The sequence below is a fragment of the Solea solea genome, chromosome 13 (assembly GCF_958295425.1).
Source record: "Solea solea chromosome 13, fSolSol10.1, whole genome shotgun sequence".
Lineage (NCBI taxonomy): Eukaryota > Metazoa > Chordata > Actinopteri > Pleuronectiformes > Soleidae > Solea > Solea solea.
The window spans coordinates 1,796,639-1,823,964 of record NC_081146.1 but is presented as its reverse complement, the minus strand read 5'-3'; the positions used below and the strand labels follow the sequence as shown (position 1 = coordinate 1,823,964).

The following is a 27,326-nucleotide window of genomic DNA, read 5'->3' as shown; positions in this document are numbered from 1 at the left end:
GTCAAATACACCACCAGTCAAATACTGCACCAGTCAAATACACCACCAGTCAAATACACCACCAGTCAAATACACCACCAGTCAAATACTGCACCAGTGAAATACTGCACAAGTCAAATACACCACCAGTCAAATACTGCACTAGTCAAATACTGCACCAGTCAAATACACCACCAGTCAAATACACCACCAGTCAAATACTGCACCAGTCAAATACACCACCAGTCAAATACACTCACCAGTCAAATACTGCACCAGTCAAATACACCCACCAGTCAAATACACACCAGTCAAATACACCACCAGTCAAATACTGCACCAGTCAAATACACCACCAGTCAAATACACCACCAGTCAAATACACCACCAGTCAAATACTGCACCAGTCAATACACCACCAGTCAAATACACCACCAGTCAAATACACCACCAGTCAAATACTGCACCAGTCAAATACTGCACAAGTCAAATACACCACCAGTCAAATACTGCACCAGTCGAAATACTGCACCAAGTCAAATACACCACCAGCCAAATACTGCACCAGTCAAATACTGCACCAGTCCAAATACTGCACCCAGTCAAATACACCACCAGTCAAATACACACCAGTCAAATAGACCACCAGTGCAAATACTCGCACCAGTGAAATACTGCACAAGTCAAATACACCACCAGTCAAATACTGCACTAGTCAAATACTGCACCAGTCAAATACACCACCAGTCAAATACTGCACCAGTCAAATACTGCACCAGTCAAATACACCACCAGTCAAATACTGCACCAGTCAAATACACCACCAGTCAAATACACCACCAGTCAAATACACCACCAGTCAAATACTGCACCAGTCAAATACACCACCAGTCAAATACTGCACCAGTCAAATACACCACCAGTCAAATACACCACCAGTCAAATACTGCACAAGTCAAATACACCACCAGTCAAATACACCACCAGTCAAATGCTGCACCAGTCAAATACTGCACCAGTCAAATACACCACCAGTCAAATACACCACCAATCAAATACACCACCAGTCAAATACACCACCAGTCAAATACTGCACCAGTCAAATACACCACCAGTCAAATACTGCACAAGTCAAATACTGCACCAGTCAAATACACCACAAGTCAAATACTGCACCAGTCAAATACTGCACCAGTCAAATACTGCACCAGTCAAATACTGCACCAGTCAAATACACCACCAGTCAAATACTGCACCAGTCAAATACTGCACCAGTCAAATACACACCAATCAAATACACCACCAGTCAAATACACCACCAGTCAAATACACCACCAGTCAAATACTGCCACCAGTCAAATACACCACCAGTCAAATACTGCACCAGTCAAATACTGCACCAGTCAAATACTGCACCAGTCAAATACTGCACAAGTCAAATACACCACCAGTCAAATACTGCACCAGTGAAATACTGCACAAGTCAAATACACCACCAGTCAAATACTGCACCAGTGAAATACTGCACAAGTCAAATACACCACCAGTCAAATACACCACCAGTCAAATACACCACCAGTCAAATACTGCACAAGTCAAATACACCACCAGTCAAATACTGCACCAGTCAAATACACCACCAGTCAAATACTGCACCAGTCAAATACACCACCAGTCAAATACACCACCAGTCAAATACTGCACAAGTCAAATACACCACCAGTCAAATACACCACCAGTCAAATACACCACCAGTCAAATACACCACCAGTCAAATACTGCACCAGTCAAATACTGCACAAGTCAAATACACCACCAGTCAAATATTGCACCAGTGAAATACTGCACAAGTCAAATACACCACCAGCCAAATACTGCACCAGTCAAATACTGCACCAGTCAAATACTGCACCAGTCAAATACACCACCAGTCAAATACACCACCAGTCAATTAGACCACCAGTGAAATACTGCACCAGTGAAATACTGCACAAGTCAAATACACCACCAGTCAAATACTGCACTAGTCAAATACTGCACCAGTCAAATACACCACCAGTCAAATACTGCACCAGTCAAATACTGCACCAGTCAAATACACCACCAGTCAAATACTGCACCAGTCAAATACACCACCAGTCAAATACACCACCAGTCAAATACACCACCAGTCAAATACTGCACCAGTCAAATACACCACCAGTCAAATACTGCACCAGTCAAATACACCACCAGTCAAATATTGCACCAGTGAAATACTGCACAAGTCAAATACACCACCAGTCAAATACACCACCAGTCAAATGCTGCACCAGTCAAATACTGCACCAGTCAAATACACCACCAGTCAAATACACCACCAATCAAATACACCACCAGTCAAATACACCACCAGTCAAATACTGCACCAGTCAAATACACCACCAGTCAAATACTGCACAAGTCAAATACTGCACCAGTCAAATACACCACAAGTCAAATACTGCACCAGTCAAATACTGCACCAGTCAAATACTGCACCAGTCAAATACTGCACCAGTCAAATACACCACCAGTCAAATACTGCACCAGTCAAATACTGCACCAGTCAAATACACCACCAATCAAATACACCACCAGTCAAATACACCACCAGTCAAATACACCACCAGTCAAATACTGCACAAGTCAAATACACCACCAGTCAAATACTGCACCAGTCAAATACTGCACCAGTCAAATACTGCACAAGTCAAATACACCACCAGTCAAATACTGCACCAGTGAAATACTGCACAAGTCAAATACACCACCAGTCAAATACTGCACCAGTGAAATACTGCACAAGTCAAATACACCACCAGTCAAATACACCACCAGTCAAATACACCACCAGTCAAATACTGCACAAGTCAAATACACCACCAGTCAAATACTGCACCAGTCAAATACACCACCAGTCAAATACTGCACCAGTCAAATACACCACCAGTCAAATACACCACCAGTCAAATACTGCACAAGTCAAATACACCACCAGTCAAATACACCACCAGTCAAATACTGCACCAGTCAAATACTGCACCAGTCAAATACACCACCAGTCAAATACTGCACCAGTCAAATACACCACCAATCAAATACACCACCAGTCAAATACACCACCAGTCAAATACTGCACCAGTCAAATACACCACCAGTCAAATACTGCACAAGTCAAATACTGCACCAGTCAAATACACCACCAGTCAAATACTGCACCAGTCAAATACTGCACCAGTCAAATACTGCACCAGTCAAATACTGCACCAGTCAAATACACCACCAGTCAAATACTGCACCAGTCAAATACTGCACCAGTCAAATACACCACCAATCAAATACACCACCAGTCAAATACACCACCAGTCAAATACACCACCAGTCAAATACTGCACCAGTCAAATACACCACCAGTCAAGTACTGCACCAGTCAAATACTGCACCAGTCAAATACTGCACCAGTCAAATACTGCACCAGTCAAATACTGCACAAGTCAAATACACCACCAGTCAAATACTGCACCAGTGAAATACTGCACAAGTCAAATACACCACCAGTCAAATACTGCACCAGTGAAATACTGCACAAGTCAAATACACCACCAGTCAAATACTGCACCAGTCAAATACTGCACCAGTCAAATACACCACCAGTCAAATACTGCACCAGTCAAATACACCACCAGTCAAATACACCACCAGTCAAATACTGCACCAGTGAAATACTGCACAAGTCAAATACACCACCAGTCAAATACTGCACTAGTCAAATACTGCACCAGTCAAATACACCACCAGTCAAATACTGCACCAGTCAAATACACCACCAGTCAAATACACCACCAGTCAAATACTGCACCAGTCAAATACACCACCAGTCAAATACACCACCAGTCAAATACACCACCAGTCAAATACACCACCAGTCAAATACTGCACCAGTGAAATACTGCACAAGTCAAATACACCACCAGTCAAATACTGCACCAGTGAAATACTGCACAAGTCAAATACACCACCAGTCAAATACTGCACCAGTCAAATACTGCACCAGTCAAATACTGCACCAGTCAAATACACCACCAGTCAAATACACCACCAGTCAAATACAGCACCAGTCAAATACTGCACCAGTCAAATACACCACCAGTCAAATACACCACCAGTCAAATACACCACCAGTCAAATACTGCAACAGTGAAATACTGCACAAGTCAAATACACCACCAGTCAAATACTGCACTAGTCAAATACTGCACCAGTCAAATACACCACCAGTCAAATACTGCACCAGTCAAATACTGCACCAGTCAAATACACCACCAGTCAAATACTGCACCAGTCAAATACACCACCAGTCAAATACACCACCAGTCAAATACTGCACCAGTGAAATACACCACCAGTCAAATACTGCACCAGTGAAATACTGCACAAGTCAAATACACCACCAGTCAAATACTGCACCAGTCAAATACTGCACCAGTCAAATACACCACCAGTCAAATACACCACCAGTCAAATACACCACCAGTCAAATACACCACCAGTCAAATACACCACCAGTCAAATACTGCACCAGTGAAATACTGCACAAGTCAAATACACCACCAGTCAAATACTGCACTAGTCAAATACTGCACCAGTCAAATACACCACCAGTCAAATACTGCACCAGTCAAATACTACACCAGTCAAATACACCACCAGTCAAATACACCACCAGTCAAATACTGCACAAGTCAAATACTGCACCAGTCAAATACACCACCAGTCAAATACTGCACCAGTCAAATACTGCACCAGTCAAATACACCACCAGTCAAATACTGCACCAGTCAAATACTGCACCAGTCAAATACACCACCAATCAAATACACCACCAGTCAAATACACCACCAGTCAAATACTGCACCAGTCAAATACACCACCAGTCAAATACTGCACAAGTCAAATACTGCACCAGTCAAATACACCACCAGTCAAATACACCACCAGTCAAATACACCACCAGTCAAATACTGCACCAGTCAAATACACCACCAGTCAAATACTGCACCAGTCAAATACTGCACCAGTCAAATACACCACCAATCAAATACACCACCAGTCAAATACACCACCAGTCAAATACACCACCAGTCAAATACTGCACCAGTCAAATACACCACCAGTCAAATACTGCACCAGTCAAATACTGCACCAGTCAAATACTGCACCAGTCAAATACTGCACAAGTCAAATACACCACCAGTCAAATACTGCACCAGTGAAATACTGCACAAGTCAAATACACCACCAGTCAAATACTGCACCAGTGAAATACTGCACAAGTCAAATACACCACCAGTCAAATACTGCACCAGTCAAATACTGCACCAGTCAAATACACCACCAGTCAAATACACCACCAGTCAAATACACCACCAGTCAAATACTGCACCAGTCAAATACACCACCAGTCAAATACTGCACCAGTCAAATACACCACCAGTCAAATACTGCACCAGTCAAATACACCACCAGTCAAATACACCACCAGTCAAATACACCACCAGTCAAAAACTGCACCAGTGAAATACTGCACAAGTCAAATACACCATCAGTCAAATACTGCACCAGTCAAATACACCACCAGTCAAATACTGCACCAGTCAAATACTGCACCAGTGAAATACTGCACAAGTCAAATACACCACCAGTCAAATACACCACCAGTCAAATACTGCACCAGTCAAATACACCACCAGTCAAATACACCACCAGTCAAATACACCACCAGTCAAATACTGCACCAGTGAAATACTGCACAAGTCAAATACACCACCAGTCAAATACTGCACTAGTCAAATACTGCACCAGTCAAATACTGCACCAGTCAAATACTGCACCAGTCAAATACACCACCAGTCAAATACTGCACCAGTCAAATACACCACCAGTCAAATACACCACCAGTCAAATACTGCACCAGTGAAATACTGCACAAGTCAAATACACCACCAGTCAAATACTGCACCAGTGAAATACTGCACAAGTCAAATACACCACCAGTCAAATACTGCACCAGTCAAATACTGCACCAGTCAAATACACCACCAGTCAAATACACCACCAGTCAAATACACCACCAGTCAAATACTGCACCAGTCAAATACACCACCAGTCAAATACACCACCAGTCAAATACTGCACCAGTGAAATACTGCACAAGTCAAATACACCACCAGTCAAATACTGCACTAGTCAAATACTGCACCAGTCAAATACACCACCAGTCAAATACTGCACCAGTCAAATACACCACCAGTCAAATACTGCACCAGTCAAATACACCACCAGTCAAATACACCACCAGTCAAATACACCACCAGTCAAATACTGCACCAGTCAAATACTGCACAAGTCAAATACACCACCAGTCAAATACTGCACCAGTGAAATACTGCACAAGTCAAATACACCACCAGCCAAATACTGCACCAGTCAAATACTGCACCAGTCAAATACTGCACCAGTCAAATACACCACCAGTCAAATAGACCACCAGTCAAATACTGCACCAGTGAAATACTGCACAAGTCAAATACACCACCAGTCAAATACTGCACTAGTCAAATACTGCACCAGTCAAATACACCACCAGTCAAATACTGCACCAGTCAAATACTGCACCAGTCAAATACACCACCAGTCAAATACTGCACCAGTCAAATACACCACCAGTCAAATACACCACCAGTCAAATACACCACCAGTCAAATACTGCACCAGTCAAATACACCACCAGTCAAATACTGCACCAGTCAAATACACCACCAGTCAAATACTGCACCAGTCAAATACACCACCAGTCAAATACACCACCAGTCAAATACTGCACCAGTCAAATACTGCACCAGTCAAATACACCACCAGTCAAATACTGCACCAGTCAAATACACCACCAATCAAATACACCACCAGTCAAATACACCACCGGTCAAATACTGCACCAGTCAAATACACCACCAGTCAAATACTGCACAAGTCAAATACTGCACCAGTCAAATACACCACCAGTCAAATACTGCACCAGTCAAATACTGCACCAGTCAAATACTGCACCAGTCAAATACTGCACCAGTCAAATACACCACCAGTCAAATACTGCACCAGTCAAATACTGCACCAGTCAAATACACCACCAATCAAATACACCACCAGTCAAATACACCACCAGTCAAATACACCACCAGTCAAATACTGCACCAGTCAAATACACCACCAGTCAAATACTGCACCAGTCAAATACTGCACAAGTCAAATACACCACCAGTCAAATACTGCACCAGTGAAATACTGCACAAGTCAAATACACCACCAGTCAAATACTGCACCAGTGAAATACTGCACAAGTCAAATACACCACCAGTCAAATACTGCACCAGTCAAATACACCACCAGTCAAATACACCACCAGTCAAATACTGCACCAGTGAAATACTGCACAAGTCAAATACACCACCAGTCAAATACTGCACTAGTCAAATACTGCACCAGTCAAATACACCACCAGTCAAATACTGCACCAGTCAAATACTGCACCAGTCAAATACACCACCAGTCAAATACTGCACCAGTCAAATACACCACCAGTCAAATACTGCACCAGTCAAATACTGCACCAGTCAAATACACCACCAGTCAAATACTGCACCAGTCAAATACACCACCAGTCAAATACACCACCAGTCAAATACTGCACCAGTGAAATACTGCACAAGTCAAATACACCACCAGTCAAATACTGCACCAGTGAAATACTGCACAAGTCAAATACACCACCAGTCAAATACTGCACCAGTCAAATACTGCACCAGTCAAATACACCACCAGTCAAATACACCACCAGTCAAATACACCACCAGTCAAATACTGCACCAGTCAAATACACCACCAGTCAAATACACCACCAGTCAAATACACCACCAGTCAAATACACCACCAGTCAAATACTGCAACAGTGAAATACTGCACAAGTCAAATACACCACCAGTCAAATACTGCACTAGTCAAATACTGCACCAGTCAAATACACCACCAGTCAAATACTGCACCAGTCAAATACTGCACCAGTCAAATACACCACCAGTCAAATACTGCACCAGTCAAATACACCACCAGTCAAATACACCACCAGTCAAATACACCACCAGTCAAATACTCCACCAGTCAAATACTGCACCAGTGAAATACTGCACAAGTCAAATACACCACCAGTCAAATACTGCACCAGTGAAATACTGCACAAGTCAAATACACCACCAGTCAAATACTGCACCAGTCAAATACTGCACCAGTCAAATACACCACCAGTCAAATACTGCACCAGTCAAATACTGCACCAGTCAAATACACCACCAATCAAATACACCACCAGTCAAATACACCACCAGTCAAATACACCACCAGTCAAATACTGCACCAGTCAAATACTGCACCAGTCAAATACTGCACCAGTCAAATACTGCACCAGTCAAATACTGCACAAGTCAAATACACCACCAGTCAAATACTGCACCAGTCAAATACTGCACCAGTCAAATACACCACCAGTCAAATACTGCACCAGTCAAATACTGCACCAGTCAAATACACCACCAGTCAAATACTGCACCAGTCAAATACACCACCAGTCAAATACACTACCAGTCAAATACTGCACCAGTCAAATACACCACCAGTCAAATACACCACCAGTCAAATACACCACCAGTCAAATACTGCACCAGTCAAATACTGCACCAGTCAAATACTGCACCAGTCAAATACACCACCAGTCAAATACTGCACCAGTCAAATACACCACCAGTCAAATACTGCACCAGTCAAATACTGCACAAGTCAAATACACCACCAGTCAAATACACCACCAGTCAAATACTGCACCAGTCAAATACTGCACCAGTCAAATACACCACCAGTCAAATACACCACCAGTCAAATACACCACCAGTCAAATACACAACCAGTCTAATACTGCACCAGTCAAATACACCACCAGTCAAATACACCACCAGTCAAATACACCACCAGTCAAATACTGCACCAGTCAAATACACCACCAGTCAAATACTGCACCAGTCAAATACTGCACAAGTCAAATACACCACCAGTCAAATACATCACCAGTCAAATACACCACCAGTCAAATACTGCACCAGTCAAATACTGCACCAGTCAAATACACCACCAGTCAAATACACCACCAGTCAAATACACCACCAGTCAAATACTGCACCAGTCAAATACACCACCAGTCAAATACACCACCAGTCAAATACACCACCAGTCAAATACTGCACCAGTCAAATACACCACCAGTCAAATACTGCACCAGTCAAATACACCACCAGTCAAATACACCACCAGTCAAATACTGCACCAGTCAAATACTGCACAAGTCAAATACTGCACCAGTCAAATACACCACCAGTCAAATACTGCACCAGTCAAATACTGCACCAGTCAAATACTGCACCAGTCAAATACACCACCAGTCAAATACTGCACCAGTCAAATACTGCACCAGTCAAATACACCACCAGTCAAATACACCACCAGTCAAATACTGCACCAGTCAAATACTGCACCAGTCAAATACACCACCAGTCAAATACACCACCAGTCAAATACACCACCAGTCAAATACACCACCAGTCAAATACACCACCAGTCAAATACTGCACCAGTCAAATACTGCACCAGTCAAATACACCACCAGTCAAATACTGCACCAGTCAAATACACCACCAGTCAAATACTGCACCAGTCAAATACACCACCAGTCAAATACACCACCAGTCAAATACACCACCAGTCAAATACACCACCAGTCAAATACTGCACCAGTCAAATACACCACCAGCCAAATACACCACCAGTCAAATACACCACCAGTCAAATACTGCACCAGTCAAATACACCACCAGTCAAATACACAACCAGTCAAATACACCACCAGTCAAATACACAACCAGTCTAATACTGCACCAGTCAAATACACCACCAGTCAAATACTCACCAGTCAAATACACCACCAGTCAAATACACCACCAGTCAAATATACCACCAGTCAAATACTGCACCAGTCAAATACACCACCAGTCAAATACTGCACCAGTCAAATACACCACCAGTCAAATACACCACCAGTCAAATACTGCACCAGTCAAATACTGCACAAGTCAAATACTGCACCAGTCAAATACACCACCAGTCAAATACTGCACCAGTCAAATACTACACCAGTCAAATACACCACCAGTCAAATACTGCACCAGTCAAATACTGCACCAGTCAAATACACCACCAGTCAAATACACCACCAGTCAAATACTGCACCAGTCAAATACTGCACTAGTCAAATACACCACCAGTCAAATACACCACCAGTCAAATACTGCACCAGTCAAATACTGCACAAGTCAAATACTGCACCAGTCAAATACACCACCAGTCAAATACTGCACCAGTCAAATACTGCACCAGTCAAATACTGCACCAGTCAAATACACCACCAGTCAAATACTGCACCAGTCAAATACTGCACCAGTCAAATACACCACCAGTCAAATACACCACCAGTCAAATACTGCACCAGTCAAATACTGCACTAGTCAAATACACCACCAGTCAAATACACCACCAGTCAAATACTGCACCAGTCAAATACTGCACCAGTCAAATACACCACCAGTCAAATACTGCACCAGTCAAATACACCACCAGTCAAATACTGCACCAGTCAAATACTGCACCAGTCAAATACACCACCAGTCAAATACTGCACCAGTCAAATACACCACCAGTCAAATACTGCACCAGTCAAATACACTACCAGTCAAATACACCACCAGTCAAATACACCACCAGTCAAATACACCACCAGTCAAATACTGCACCAGTCAAATACTGCACCAGTCAAATACTGCACCAGTCAAATACACCACCAGTCAAATACTGCACCAGTCAAATACACCACCAGTCAAATACTGCACCAGTCAAATACTGCACAAGTCAAATACACCACCAGTCAAATACACCACCAGTGAAATACTGCACCAGTCAAATACTGCACCAGTCAAATACACCACCAGTCAAATACACCACCAGTCAAATACACCACCAGTCAAATACTGCACCAGTCAAATACTGCAACAGTCAAATACACCACCAGTCAAATACACCACCAGTCAAATACACCACCAGTCAAATACTGCACCAGTCAAATACACCACCAGTCAAATACACCACCAGTCAAATACTGCACCAGTCAAATACTGCACCAGTCAAATACACCACCAGTCAAATACACCACCAGTCAAATACACCACCAGTCAAATACTGCACCAGTCAAATACACCACCAGTCAAATACACCACCAGTCAAATACACCACCAGTCAAATACTGCACCAGTCAAATACACCACCAGTCAAATACACCACCAGTCAAATACACCACCAGTCAAATACTGCACCAGTCAAATACACCACCAGTCAAATACACCACCAGTCAAATACACCACCAGTCAAATACTGCACCAGTCAAATACACCACCAGTCAAATACTGCACCAGTCAAATACACCACCAGTCAAATACACCACCAGTCAAATACACCACCAGTCAAATACTGCACCAGTCAAATACTGCACAAGTCAAATACACCACCAGTCAAATACACCACCAGTCAAATACTGCACCAGTCAAATACTGCACCAGTCAAATACTGCACCAGTCAAATACACCACCAGTCAAATACTGCACCAGTCAAATACACCACCAGTCAAATACACCACCAGTCAAATACTGCACCAGTCAAATACTGCACCAGTCAAATACACCACCAGTCAAATACACCACCAGTCAAATACACCACCAGTCAAATACTGCACCAGTCAAATACACCACCAGTCAAATACACCACCAGTCAAATACTGCACCAGTCAAATACTGCACCAGTCAAATACACCACCAGTCAAATACACCACCAGTCAAATACTGCACCAGTCAAATACACCACCAGTCAAATACTGCACCAGTCAAATACACCACCAGTCAAATACTGCACCAGTCAAATACTGCACCAGTCAAATACACCACCAGTCAAATACTGCACCAGTCAAATACACCACCAGTCAAATACACCACCAGTCAAATACACCACCAGTCAAATACTGCACCAGTCAAATACTGCACCAGTCAAATACACCACCAGTCAAATACACCACCAGTCAAATACACCACCAGTCAAATACTGCACCAGTCAAATACACCACCAGTCAAATACACCACCAGTCAAATACTGCACCAGTCAAATACTGCACCAGTCAAATACACCACCAGTCAAATACACCACCAGTCAAATACTGCACCAGTCAAATACACCACCAGTCAAATACTGCACCAGTCAAATACACCACCAGTCAAATACTGCACCAGTCAAATACTGCACCAGTCAAATACTGCACCAGTCAAATACACCACCAGTCAAATACTGCACCAGTCAAATACTGCACCAGTCAAATACACCACCAGTCAAATACACCACCAGTCAAATACTGCACCAGTCAAATACTGCACTAGTCAAATACACCACCAGTCAAATACACCACCAGTCAAATACACCACCAGTCAAATACTGCACCAGTCAAATACTGCACCAGTCAAATACACCACCAGTCAAATACACCACCAGTCAAATACACCACCAGTCAAATACTGCACCAGTCAAATACTGCACCAGTCAAATACACCACCAGTCAAATACTGCACCAGTCAAATACACCACCAGTCAAATACTGCACCAGTCAAATACACTACCAGTCAAATACTGCACCAGTCAAATACACCACCAGTCAAATACACCACCAGTCAAATACACCACCAGTCAAATACTGCACCAGTCAAATACTGCACCAGTCAAATACTGCACCAGTCAAATACACCACCAGTCAAATACTGCACCAGTCAAATACACCACCAGTCAAATACTGCACCAGTCAAATACTGCACAAGTCAAATACACCACCAGTCAAATACACCACCAGTGAAATACTGCACCAGTCAAATACTGCACCAGTCAAATACACCACCAGTCAAATACACCACCAGTCAAATACACCACCAGTCAAATACTGCACCAGTCAAATACTGCAACAGTCAAATACACCACCAGTCAAATACACCACCAGTCAAATACACCACCAGTCAAATACTGCACCAGTCAAATACACCACCAGTCAAATACACCACCAGTCAAATACTGCACCAGTCAAATACTGCACCAGTCAAATACACCACCAGTCAAATACACCACCAGTCAAATACACCACCAGTCAAATACACCACCAGTCAAATACTGCACCAGTCAAATACACCACCAGTCAAATACACCACCAGTCAAATACTGCACCAGTCAAATACACCACCAGTCAAATACACCACCAGTCAAATACACCACCAGTCAAATACTGCACCAGTCAAATACACCACCAGTCAAATACACCACCAGTCAAATACACCACCAGTCAAATACTGCACCAGTCAAATACACCACCAGTCAAATACTGCACCAGTCAAATACACCACCAGTCAAATACACCACCAGTCAAATACACCACCAGTCAAATACTGCACCAGTCAAATACTGCACAAGTCAAATACACCACCAGTCAAATACACCACCAGTCAAATACTGCACCAGTCAAATACTGCACCAGTCAAATACTGCACCAGTCAAATACACCACCAGTCAAATACTGCACCAGTCAAATACACCACCAGTCAAATACACCACCAGTCAAATACTGCACCAGTCAAATACTGCACCAGTCAAATACACCACCAGTCAAATACACCACCAGTCAAATACTGCACCAGTCAAATACACCACCAGTCAAATACACCACCAGTCAAATACTGCACCAGTCAAATACTGCACCAGTCAAATACACCACCAGTCAAATACACCACCAGTCAAATACACCACCAGTCAAATACTGCACCAGTCAAATACACCACCAGTCAAATACTGCACCAGTCAAATACACCACCAGTCGTACACATAGAACTGTTTCATTTCCATAGCTGGATAAGGAGGTAAAGCTTGATGAGGTAAATGAGTGGTTCTCTACCGCTGTCCTGTAGGCGGCCTCGTTGTTGCTCGTGATCCTGCCTACCACGATGGTGTTGGCTTCGTGGGTGGGTTTGCATTGGAGAGTGTGGAGAGGGAGAAGAGGTAGGGGCTCAACACACAGCCCTGTGGTGCACCGATGCTCAGGGTGATGCTGGAGGAGACCTGCCTTCCCATGCACACATGCATTATCCCCATCCCTAACAAGCAAATTCATTCCTTATTAACCTAACTACAATTCAGATCTTAGCCCTAAACTTAAGCTTCATTCGGACCAGGTTTCTGTCTCCATGACGACTACTGGTGCTGACAAGGACGGTGTTTATGCCAAAACGCTGTCCTTTATTCACTGAATCTGTTTCCATTGCAGTTACAAGCATTTACCTTTAATCAATGTGCCAGCTTTTCCACTTCCCCAAGTATAAAAGCAGTTATGTGACTGTGACATTTCCAGTGTTTTTCTAACCTCAGCCTGTTTATATGCACAAAAGCTAAAGCTAAAGACAAGCTGATGAGAAACCACCTGTAGTCAGTGCAGCACATCCCGGATTTCACTCTCACCCCAGGGTCCATCGAGGAAATCAATGATTTTCCATCACAGCTGCCTCCTTCAGTACGTGTTCAAATGTGTTATTTTGTTACTTAGTTACTTTATGATGTAAAAAGCAGCAAACATATTCTTCAGATATCATAGACTGACACAGATTTTATTTTCTATTACGCGAGCCTTTCATGAAGTGTCTGTTATGGGAATTATGTACCTCATGTAATACGTGAAGACAAATGTTTAATGCAACCGTTTGATGTGACCTGCGACCATTGACCCTTTGTATTGTTTTAGGAACTGTTTGATATGACTTGTGAATAGAGACAAAAGGGTCAGCGACTTAGGGCAAGGTGATAACAGACCCACAGAGGCGGGGGTCTGCACCTCATGGCAGGGTGATAGCAGACCCATTGAGACAGATAAATATCATGTGTTTCCTCCAAGACAGAGAGTCTTCACTTTGTAACTGGCCTGTGTGTTGCTTTGTGAATGCTCCTCTTGTACAAGATTAAACCCTTGTTTGGACACTGAGCTGACTCCAATCTCCTTCCTATGGATCTCAATTCTTTTGACAACTTGGCGCCCAACGTGGGGCCCCAATATCTGTCGCTCTCTTCACATCAACGGACCTGAAGACCTTGCAAGGCGGGGTAAGAAAAAAGAAATCCTCCTAAAAGTCCTCCACCACAGGGCTCTTAAAGCTCCGTTTTGGTCATGGAGGCCAGGTCCTGTGAAGAGTGGGACAGTGACGGGGCCCAACCAAGGAGGGGAGACGGATCAGCCAGACAAACATTGAGTCAGGGACTCAAATCATCAAAAGGGTAAGAAACAACCATTTCTAAATTTAAAAACAAATTCAGCTCAAAAGTAACAACAGTAAGTTGAATATGCGCTGCCAGATTTCGAAAGAAACTGTAAGTCATGGTATTCTTCTACTGAAGTGAAAAAACCGGTACAGAAATGGATCGATCCTAACTAAGAAAAAGAAATGAAAAGACCGGTAAAATAAAAAAAAATAATAATAAAAATAAAAAAAAGGAACATTAAAATAAAAGTACGAAAAAAATTGAAGGTTTTTTTGTTTTTTATATCAAAATGGGAAATTGTAATAGTTGTTATAAATGTTGTTGTGAACCTGACGAGGTTCAATATGAAGGTGATGCAAAACAAATGGTCCAGAAGGCATTAGATAATGTAAAGTATATAAAAAGATGGGAAAATAAATATGGGTTTAGAGGAAAATTACGGGTAGAAGAATGTAAATAAAAACTGGTAGAAAAGATAGAGGTGAAGTCAAAGGGAAGTAAGAAGAGGCAGAAGCAAGAAAGAAAAGGAAGTGAGACAACGTAAAGAAGAAATTGAGAACAGAGGATGAAAAGAAGAGAAAACGTTTTAAAAAGAGTGTTAAAATTAAGATTTGTCGACATAACTTTAAAATTGAGACTGAGTAATATTTAAGATTTAGACTAAGCGTTGTCGTGTGTTGTTTTGTGTTTTGTGATGTTTTAATGTGTGCGCCATGGTTTTGTGTTGTTTTATGTGCGTGTTTGTGGGGAAAAGCTGTTTTGACATGAGGTCATTGCAGGCTGTGAAGCCAGAAGGGCTGCTGGTGGACAGATGGTCCTTTGATAAAAACAACAGTACTAATGAATTAACATATTCATTAAATAAAAAATAGTAATTGGGGTATAAGTGTTGTTGAAACTCATTATAGGAGAAGAGGCGTGTGCTGTGTGGATGTGGTTGATGTGATGAGAGGATAACTGAAGTGGTCATAAACTAAGTCATTATAGGGCTGAAATAATGTAGAATAATGTATATTTCCATAGACATCTCTTAAGTGTATTTGACAATTAGCTCAGGAGATATCAGAAGTTATGAGGAGAGACGTAGGATGCTGTGTTCTCTTCAGGGATTCCACGGCAGAGAAGACGAGGGCGACCCAGACGAGTTGACGATTCATCAGGAGGGATGGTGTCTACAATAGATAAACCTATTTACTACATGGATTTTAAAACTACTAAGAAACATGTGTGCCTCATGATTAATGAATTCTAAGCACAATGCTCAAGGCAGACTAGTCAATAAAACCAGATCCAGCACCCACAGGAGGGCCAATTCATCCAGGAGATTGGGTGTTGGTGAATTGGTCAGCTTCACGCTGGGAAGGGCCCTATCAAGTACTACTGTCTCCACCTACAGCAGTACACATACCTGAAAGACAGACACGGATCACACACTGCAAAAGAGCACAAATGCCTGTCAGATAAGTAGAAGCATTCACCATGCCGGAATTAAAGCTGTGTTTAATAACTGTTTCATGTATGACCACAATTGCATTCCTATTTTAAATATAGTGCCATAAGGCCAGGTATGATAACATGAGGAATAGATCAATAGGAACAATCTAGGTGGGCGACTAGGAGAGGTGCAGTGATAATACGTGTGCTATTGTCACAATTAAGTGAGATGAAGTTAGATTTAGTTTCCAGGGGCAGCCTAGAGCTGAGGCCGTCACAGGGGGCCTCGTGAGATCCAAACCTTGGAAAATAAAGATTTGGGGGGTTGAAAAAGACTGCCTCGTTTGGTATCAAGAGCGAGAATCCTCACTGTGTCCTGAGGGAAACAAGAGATGTGGAAAGTATGTGTAAAATACTCAAGGAGTATTATAAAGAGAAATGCACCAGCAGGATGGTTTGATCACTCCTGGCATGATGGGAAACTGTTAATAAAAATGTGGATTGGATAAAAATGTGTATTATAATCAACAGAGATTTTTTGAATTTCACTAAGGAAGCAATTGGAGGCATACATCAAGAGTTAGATAAGACTAGTTTAATGGCATGGCAGGATAGGATGGCTTTAGACATGATGTTGCTGAAAAAGGAGGAGTACTGTAGAATGTAGAATGTTTGGAGATATGTGTTGTACATTTATTCCTAAATAATACAGCACCTGATGGCAGCATCACTATCTGCAGGTGTGATGATTGCTGTTCTAATCACTTGTGGATGTTTTTGTATTTCCTGTTTGAGAGGACTGTTACAGAGACTCAGTGACACCGCTTTGACCCAAACAACTATGCTGCATGAAAGAGTCCCCACCACCGATGACCACCAAGAAAATGATTTGACAAATGATGATCTATATGGTACAATGTGCGATGAAGATAAGAACAACATGGTTTAAGAACATTTTGTTTATGTGTTTATTCTGCTGATTATGATGGTACTACAGGAAATCTAGCTGAAGTTGTAGTGTTCTGAATTGGTCCCCATTGAATTCGTTTTGAGGTAACAATATAATGAAAATGCTTTTGAAGTTGTGCTTTTATGCCTTGTCAAATGGAGTACCTGCGTGTGGTTGCCGTGAGAGAGGTTCCCTATCTAGAAGGAAAATGGATAATTAGAACTGCTCGATAGGGTTTTCGCTCTCACACTCTACAACATTTGTTAAAATGATGCTGGAGGGATATGTTATGGGAATTATGTACCTCATGTAATACATGAAGACAAATGTTCAATGCAACCGTTTGATTGACCCTTTGTATTGTTAATGTAAAAAATCTTTTGTTCCATCCATGTTGTCAGTGAATAGTCAGCATCCCTGTCTCATCCTGATGTCATGGGTTAGATGAGTCATGACTACCGACTAAAAATCCTCCAAAAATACTACTTTGTCCCCTAAATAGAAACGGCTGAGGGAAAACAATGGTTGCTATTCAAACTTTCAAGATTTAAGAATCAAAACAAAACAAGCACATGGATTTGTGTGTGTGTGTGTTTCTTCTTTCAGTTCCCCAAGTGATATATAACCATGGTTTCACAATTTGCTTTTAAGCAAAATCTAAATTTAAGGGCAAACTCATAGTCTTAACACACAACACACTATAATCTCATCTCATTCTTCTTCTTATTTCAATTATTAACATAAGTCTTGTGGCTGAAAAAAGGAGATGCGTATGAAAGAGCTGCTGTCTGACTAAAATATGAAGATACCTGTGGTTATCAAAGTGAAACCTAACACACTATGTGTCTGAAACCACACTGAGGCTTTTTGTCAGAACATCACTCAATTCACCAACAATTCTTCTGAAAACAACTTAAAAAGCAAAAGGTCAGACGTGAACAATGTTCTGTTCTGTGTAAATCATAAGTGGGTCCTTTCACCGTCATGCTGAGATGTCTGCACACGACATCAGGACGGAAAAACTAGAAAAACAAAGTCTGCAAAACACGACAGGGAAGGAAAAAAAAAGGTGTTAACCTCCGCACTCTGCATGAGACCGTGAGGCAGGTGTTTTGTTTGCATACCAGGGTTCCTGTACCCTGCACACACACACATGAGCGATACTGAGAAAAAAAAAGGTGAGGTTTCAGAGAAGAGGACTGCAACCAGGAAAATGATTTAACAAGAGATTTTAACACTGATACACATGATGTATAAAGCATTAAGTGTTCAACTGATTAAGCAGCAGCAGAAGGTTCATTCACAAAGTTCTGCCTCAAATTTGTCTTTCATTCTGGTTCGACTTTCGTTTCCTCTCTCGGTCAGTCGGATAGTTTCCACTGTTCTCTTTTTACACGCAAATGGACACATTTGATGTGCAATTACTATTATTACTATTATTGTATTATATATTCATAATCAAAGATAATAAACTAACCCAGCCATGGGAGGGCCAGTGCATTCCTTGTGCTACGCAAATGTGAGAGTGGTGTCAGGAAGAGCAAATCTATCCCCAAATCTGCTCTTGATGGCGACTGTGGTGAGACAGAACACACGTGTGTTCATCTCCATTCAGTTGGTGAAAAGGTTTTTTAAAATCAGAATCACATCATTCACTTCACTATCTTAAAACAGGTAACGCTGCATATTTTGATGGTGGTCTTTTGTTTAAATGTATCAAACTGATATCTGCAGTTCTAACTGATATCCGGTTTCCACTGGATCAGGAACATACCATATAAAGCTATTTTGGATTAAATGTGCGAGTTCAAAGAAATGACACTCATCAGTTTTCTTGGAAAGTGAACCCACTTATGGAAATTCTTATATAAGTTCAACATACCACTGATCTAAGGTAGTGGTTAACCAAACATACATACATTTCATTTCTGTTCATTTAGTGGCTGATGAAGCTATTTTTGCACACAGATCACAGCTGTTTAAATGGCCAGTTCTTCGCTGTATATTTACATAAAAAGTAAGTTAAGGCTGAAAAATCTGCATGAAAAGTGCTTGAAATTGAAATCTTATTTGAAACTTTTCAGTGTGTGACCTTGACCTTCTTTCTTCTTCTTTTTGTTAAAGAAAACAAAAACGAAGAAATAGCAATTACTGCAATACTTAAAGCAGCAGTTATCATCAAACTCTGTGCATGGCATGTGCTGCTTCATTATCATGTCACTGAAGTCATGGGGGCGGGGTCTGATTTGCCCATGGGCCTTTGTGAGTCACTGACATTGTTACTGGAAACACAGAATTCTATAGTGTCGTCTTATGAACCTGCTCTCTGAACACAATATGATGGCATTTAACTGGGTAAGTCATTGCGTGTCATTTTTTGTTTTGTTTTTTTAGATTAAAAAGGTTTGAGAAGGTTTTGAAATCCACATGTATGTATTGTTCTTTACTCTATTATGCTAACTATTTCACTGTATATTGTATATATTTCCATATTGTCTACTTTATTATTGTATTATTTTATTGTATATTTAATTTCATTCCATTTTTTTTGCCTATTTTACTGTTTTATTTATATCTGTATCTTTAGCTCTAGTTTCCACTCATGTATTCTGATTCTGACGATTATTAAGGAATCTAATTAGCATATGTGCATCACACACACACACACACACACACACACACACACAGACTGCAGATGTAATCCTTTACTAATAAAGGAAACACATTTGCTTGTACAACAAAATGTGTTCTTTACCCTTCACAGTATGAATACTATCACAATCATTTAAGAAGAATATGAATCAGGTAGAGAAGGTGTGTTATATATGAAGAGATATAGACAGTGTGTATGTTTGTCTGCATATAAACTATAGCATGAGAGGACACAGGTTTTGGAGGTTTAGGACATGTTTTTAGTGTCAGGGTTAGAATTAGATTTAAGTTAAGGTCAGGTTTAAGTTAAGGGTGAGGTATTTAATTGTGATGGTTAGGGTTAGGGAATGCACTATGTCTATGAGTGTCCTCACTTAGAGGCTTATACAATAATGTGTGTGTGTGTGGACAGCCTGTATTGGGTGTGGGTCTGGTTATAATGATGGAGCTGTCTATTCTGCAGACTGCAGATAACACATTAATGGCACAGTGATGGAACTGCATTGTATATCATATTGATAACATCATCAAATTTGAATGTTGCCATTTTTATTTCAGTTCCCTAAGTACCTTTTCTTTCTGATAAAAAGGAAATTACTTGTTTCCTCTTCTTGAACATGTGCATTAATCTCTCTTCCTCATCTAGAGGCACAAAGCAACATGGACCGTAACTTTGCTCTATTGTAATGTGACGGGGAGTCAAGTCATTGATCACACCTCTGATGATGGTTTTATATATTACGTGGTGATGCACACGTCTCTGTCAATGACTAACACACACTTATCATTTCCCAAGAGCTCATCAGCATAAACCATTCAGACTAGAGTGAAGAATTAGTGTAGTATTTAAGATTTACTATATTATATTATAATATTATATATTATATATTTTTAGCACATATAAGCAAACAGTTGAGGTTGATATTATTTAGTTTCCTTCGTTGGAACTATTTTGTACATTTCCATTTGTCAAAAGTACCTGCTCAAACTCCACATCATTTAGTCCCTTTTTCTTCAGTCATTGTGTGACTCCTGTGGCACATTATGATAAAAGCTAGTATGTGAGTCATCACGTATGAAACGGTTGAAGCAGTTGTCAGAAAGTGTTTGTATTATTTAACGTCATCTATACATTTATTAGACTTTTTTAATAAGCAATGATCAACCAGCTCTCTAATCAGTCAGAGGCACAGCTACAGTAATTATTGCTGCTTTGAGACAACATGTATGTATTTCTGTAGAACGTTTGTGATTCCAGTCTTTTAATGTCAGTTTCCCACAGAGTAAGTGTAAGTATAGTGTCAACGTGCAGCCATTCTATTTCACTGCCATCAAAATATCATCCCGAGTTTATGAAAACTTAGAAATGCTCACATCATACACTGTTATAATGACAGCATGAACTTCTGACGACATCATTAGATATACATTTGTCATCTGACTGATTCTTTAATCAATCAATCAGCAGAAAAAATGGCTCATTTCAATGTTACTGTTTATGGAAATCTCACATGTAATCTTGATAGATAGATAGATAGATAGATAGATAGATAGATAGATAGATAGATAGATAGATAGGTAGATAGGTAGGTAGATAGATAGATAGATAGATAGATAGATAGATAGATAGATAGATAGATAGATAGATAGATAGATAGATAGATAGATAGATAGATAGATAGATAGATGGCACCACCATGTGGTTGGAAACTGAAAATGACTGCAGACTTCTTTCTCTGCAGAGCACTTTGACAAAGACAGGTGCCAAGATCCCAGTGGACAACGATCAAGCATCTTGGGATTGGGATTCCTATGACAACTTTTACAATGAGACGGATTATTATAATGGCAGCTGCTGTGAAGGTGGTGAAGTGTGTGACCAGGAGGAGGCCATGCATTTCGAGGCGGTGTTCATCCCAGTTCTGTACTCTGTGGCGTTTGTGGTGGGCATCCTGGGAAATGGAGTGCTGCTGGGAGTTCTGGCCCAGAGCAAGAAGTGTTGGAGCGTGACGGACACTTTTATCCTCCACCTGGGTGTGGCCGACATCCTGCTGCTGGTGACCCTGCCCCTCTGGGCCGTAGAAGCTGCTCAACGGGAAGGCTGGACCTTTGGTACTCCTCTGTGCAAGATCACTGGGGCTCTTTTTACGGTAAGAAAAACATGAATATGTTTTCTGATGTGAACATGTTGCAATTATTTTAAACATCTCTTCTCTCTCTCTCTCTCTCTCTCTCAGATCAACTTCTACTGTGGTATTTTTCTGCTGGCTTGCATCAGTCTGGACCGCTACCTGTCCATTGTCCATGCCACGCAGATGTACTCACGTAGAAACCCTTGGGTTGTCCAGGCCAGCTGCTTCTCAGTGTGGCTCTTCTCCCTGATCCTGTCCATCCCCGACTGGATCTTCCTGGAAGACGAGAGAGACGTGAGGCGAGAAAAAACCGAGTGCATTCGCAACTACTTCAAGTTTTCTTCTCAGTCAGTTGATCAGTGGCGACTGGCCTCGCGCATGCTCTACCACATTGTGGGCTTCCTGGTCCCTTCAGCTATCCTGATCTTCTGCTACTCCTGCATTCTGCGCCGGCTGCGCTGTGGCAACCAAGGCCTCCAGAAGCAGAAAGCGTTCAGGGTGATTTTGACAGTGGTGGTGGTTTTCTTCCTCTGCTGGACGCCGTACAACATCACTCTCTTGGTGGACACTCTTCACACCAGCAACAACACCGACAGCTGTGACGTCAGGACAACTCTGGATAAAGCCAAAACCATCACCTCCACCATAGGGTACCTCCACTGCAGCCTCAACCCCATCCTGTATGCATTTGTGGGAGTGAAGTTCCGGCGTCAGCTCCTCGACATCTTCAGGTCTCTGGGCTGCAAGATAAAGACGAGTGCCACACTGAAATCTGTAGTCAGCAGCAGGAGGAGCTCCTTATGGTCTGAGTCTGCTGACACCTCCAACTCCATCGCTATCTGAGTAACAGAGGTTAAACACGTGAACACGATCCAGCTGCAGGAGGCTGGAAAAATAGTTGATTGTTTAGTTTGACCTGTTTTAGGATCAATGCCCTCTGACCTGAGCTCCTCTCATCAGATTCGTGCAGACATGTGCACTTGTTTTATAAGTGACAGATGACCCAGAGTGCTTTTCTCCTCCCACAGCCCAAAAACATGCAGAGGTTATTTGGACACTTACCACAGTTGTGTATGTGATCGTGAATGGCTGTTCATCACCACATTACATTACATTACATTTACATTACATGTCATTTAGCAGACGCTTTTATCCAAAGCGACTTACAATAAGTGCATTTAAACATTTGGGTACAAATAAGATCTAGAAGTAAGTAAGAGCTTCAAGTAAGCCAAACTATGAAGTGCTAGTCATAAGTGCGATATATAAGTTTTTTGTTTTTTTTGTTGTCGTCGTCGTCTTAGTCAAGGTAGAGTCGGAAGAAATGTTGGCCCTGCAATGGACTGGCGACCTGCTCAGGGGGTCAGCTCCCCACGACCCTCATGTGGAGCCAGTGCGATCTATCCATCTCTGAATCTCCTTGTTGATACTGACATGTGTTTTTTTTTTGTGTCTTTCTTGTGTTTGACTGTTTCCAGCATGTCCATGTGGAAGGGGGAAAATGCTGGTAGACAAACAGGTGGAGATCAAATGAAACAGGGGAGAATATACATTATACTCAAGGTTGGGGCTCACAAGCTACGGGTGCAAACAATAAGGGTGGGGTTAGAAATCAGGCCAAGTAAAGTATCTGACGTGAGAAAACAAAGTGAATACCAAAATAAAACAGTAAATCAATGACTAATGAGTGAAAGAACCAAAAACGTCACCTTAACAGATGACAGATGTCACAGGAGCATGCTTTTTTCTGGTCAGAAAAGGCCACAGTAACCATGGAAACTTTTGAGGTAATGCAAGTAGGTCTATGGGTACCCAGACCTGTGTAATCCATTGCTCAAAGATACATAAACATACAAATCTGGGTGAACTGCCAGTGAGAAATCGCTGCTTCTGGCCATTGCATGACAAGAAACGCCAAAAAAAACAAAAACAAATGCTGCCTACTGTGCATTTGATAAACCTGATAATGTGTAGATAATGACCGAGACATGAGCAGCTGAGCATACGTGTGTTTTTATATACCGCTCACATGTTGTATAGTGTTTTCATGAAACCGTGATATTATTATGACCACATGATCTCCCTCTCAAACTGAGCTCATGCACCTGCGCTTACACACTTCCTCTTTCCCGTTGTCATGTGACAAACAAGTCAGCTCCACATACTATAGGCTACTGTGAATATCAAAGCTTTACTTTTACTTATGTTTTATACTGACTCATTTTTTAAACTGTATATTTCATTGTGTTGTTGTGTAAGGAATAATCAAATGTGGAATAAAATGTTATTTTCTGAATCATAAACACGTGTGTTTCTCAGATCAAAACAATATCAGACTTCCTAACTAAGAACATTAAATACAGTGGAAATGTATTGATCTTATTTTCTCATGTGGAGATACGACTCCAGCTGACCCCAGATGGTGGCACTGTAGCGCCACAGTCACTGCAGTCAGAGAGTTGATGATTCTGCAAATTCACACATATCACACATTAGCCTAACTGACTGGTTTTGATATGTTCTTGACCAAACATCAAGACATTAGAAGGCGTTGGAACAGCATCTGGAAAATCACATAACCTTCCTTTGAATGAAAATGATTTTTTAAGGCCAAAAAAATAAGTTTAAAGGCCCATTGACAGCAGAACCCTGTGCTGACCTTTGTCACCAGGACAGATCTATAGGTTTTAATGACCTCTGTCTTTGTGGATGTAAACTTTACAGAATAAGCAAGGAGTCAAGGTTTATCACTTCATTGTTTTGACTTATTATTATTATCTTATATCATTATGAAATAATGCCATGGAGGCTATGTTGTTGGGCATGTTTGTCTGTGAGCAAAAAAGTGAACATATTTGACTGATCATTTCTGGGGGAGAAATTATGAAATTTTGGTGGTTATCCTGGCACAGATAAATGATTTTTCTCTAAACTAATCTTAACCTTTGCGAGACAAGGGAAGGCATTTACACTGCGTGAAACTGAAAGAAACTAATGGGAGTTTGATTCCTACCAGTCTGTATTTATGAGGGGAATATTGGGGGAGATGTGCAGTTGAATGAAAAAAAGTTGGATGTTGTAATGTAACTCACAGCCAGAGGAATGCCACCATCTAGAAATCAGTGTTACAAGTGTTTTGTATTTGCTCCACATAATAATCCAACACATACACACACACATATGGACTTCATTTAGAGATTTTTATTGTTGTTCATCCACACAGAACTTTACACCTGGGAATGCAGAAGAATGATAATAAGGTTTGGACTCACCTAAACTATTCATCCAAACATCTTTTTCTATTTTCTACTATATTGATTAACTACTATTAAATACTATATTAATTTGAGATTTCCTGATAGTTTCTATGTGTTATAAAGTTAGGATTAGGGATTATAGAAAAAACTATGAACCCACATCAAGCGATTTCAGTGGAAACGCATTTTATCTCACACTGACAGGAAACTGAAACTGTGCTACAAAGCAACCACACATTCTAGACACATGTGGTTAAAGGGACAGGAAACACATCCGAGCAAACAGGTTGTGACTTGTAGATGTCTCCAATTTCACCAAAACCAATTTTGCATAGGAGGCAAATCTACTCATCATAATAGGTGTTGGAGTTCAGTCATGGAGCTGAAACAAGATGCAAAGCAAGAAGCTTTAAATGCACTCATACACTTTCTTTGGTGAAATCAAACTACACATTGTAAAGAAAACGACACTTGTATTAATAATACGACAAAATCATGTTACAAAACGATTACAAAAAACACATCACCAATGTTACAAAAACATGATGCTAACATAACAAAAAACACATCACCAATGTTACAAAAACATGATGCTAACCTAACAAAAAACACGTCATCAATGTTACAAAAACATGATGCAAACATTACAAAAGACACGTCACCAATGTTACAAAAACATGACACAAACATTACAAAAAACACGTCACCAATGTTACAAAAACATGACACAAACATTACAAAAGACACGTCACCAATGTTACAAAAACATGACGCAAACATTACAAAAGACACATCACCAATGTTACAAAAACATGATGCTAACATTACAAAAGACACATCACCAATGTTACAAAAACATGATGCTAACATTACAAAAGACACATCACCAATGTCACAAAAACATGATGCTAACATTACAAAAACACATCACCAATGTTACAAAAACATGATGCTAACATTACAAAAGACACATCACCAATGTTGCAAAAACATGATGCTAACATTACAAAAAACACATCACCAATGTTACAAAAACATGATGCTAACATTACAAAAGACACATCACCAATGTTACAAAAACATGATGCTAACATTACAAAAGACACATCACCAATGTTGCAAAAACATGATGCTAACATTACAAAAACACATCACCAATGTTACAAAAACATGATGCTAACATTACAAAAAACACATCACCAATGTTACAAAAACATGATGCTAACATTACAAAAGACACGTCACCAATGTTACAAAAACATGATGCTAACATTACAAAAAACACGTCACCAATGTTACAAAAACATGATGCTAACATTACAAAAAACACGTCACCAATGTTACAAAGCATGATGCTAACATTACAAAAAC

The 27,326-nt window shown here is 41.0% G+C and overlaps 1 protein-coding gene across 1 annotated transcript; it reads left to right on the top strand.

The window, feature by feature from the left end:
* The first annotated feature begins 20,120 nt into the window (after nt 1-20,120).
* Nucleotides 20,121-23,937, top strand: cxcr3.1 (chemokine (C-X-C motif) receptor 3, tandem duplicate 1). The gene is made up of 3 exons (XM_058646919.1): nt 20,121-20,269; nt 22,309-22,716; nt 22,804-23,937. Exons 1-3 carry the CDS (start codon nt 20,228-20,230, stop codon nt 23,539-23,541), a joined length of 1,188 nt encoding a protein of 395 aa, XP_058502902.1. The 5' UTR covers nt 20,121-20,227; the 3' UTR covers nt 23,542-23,937.
* Nucleotides 23,938-27,326: the final 3,389 nt, after the last annotated feature.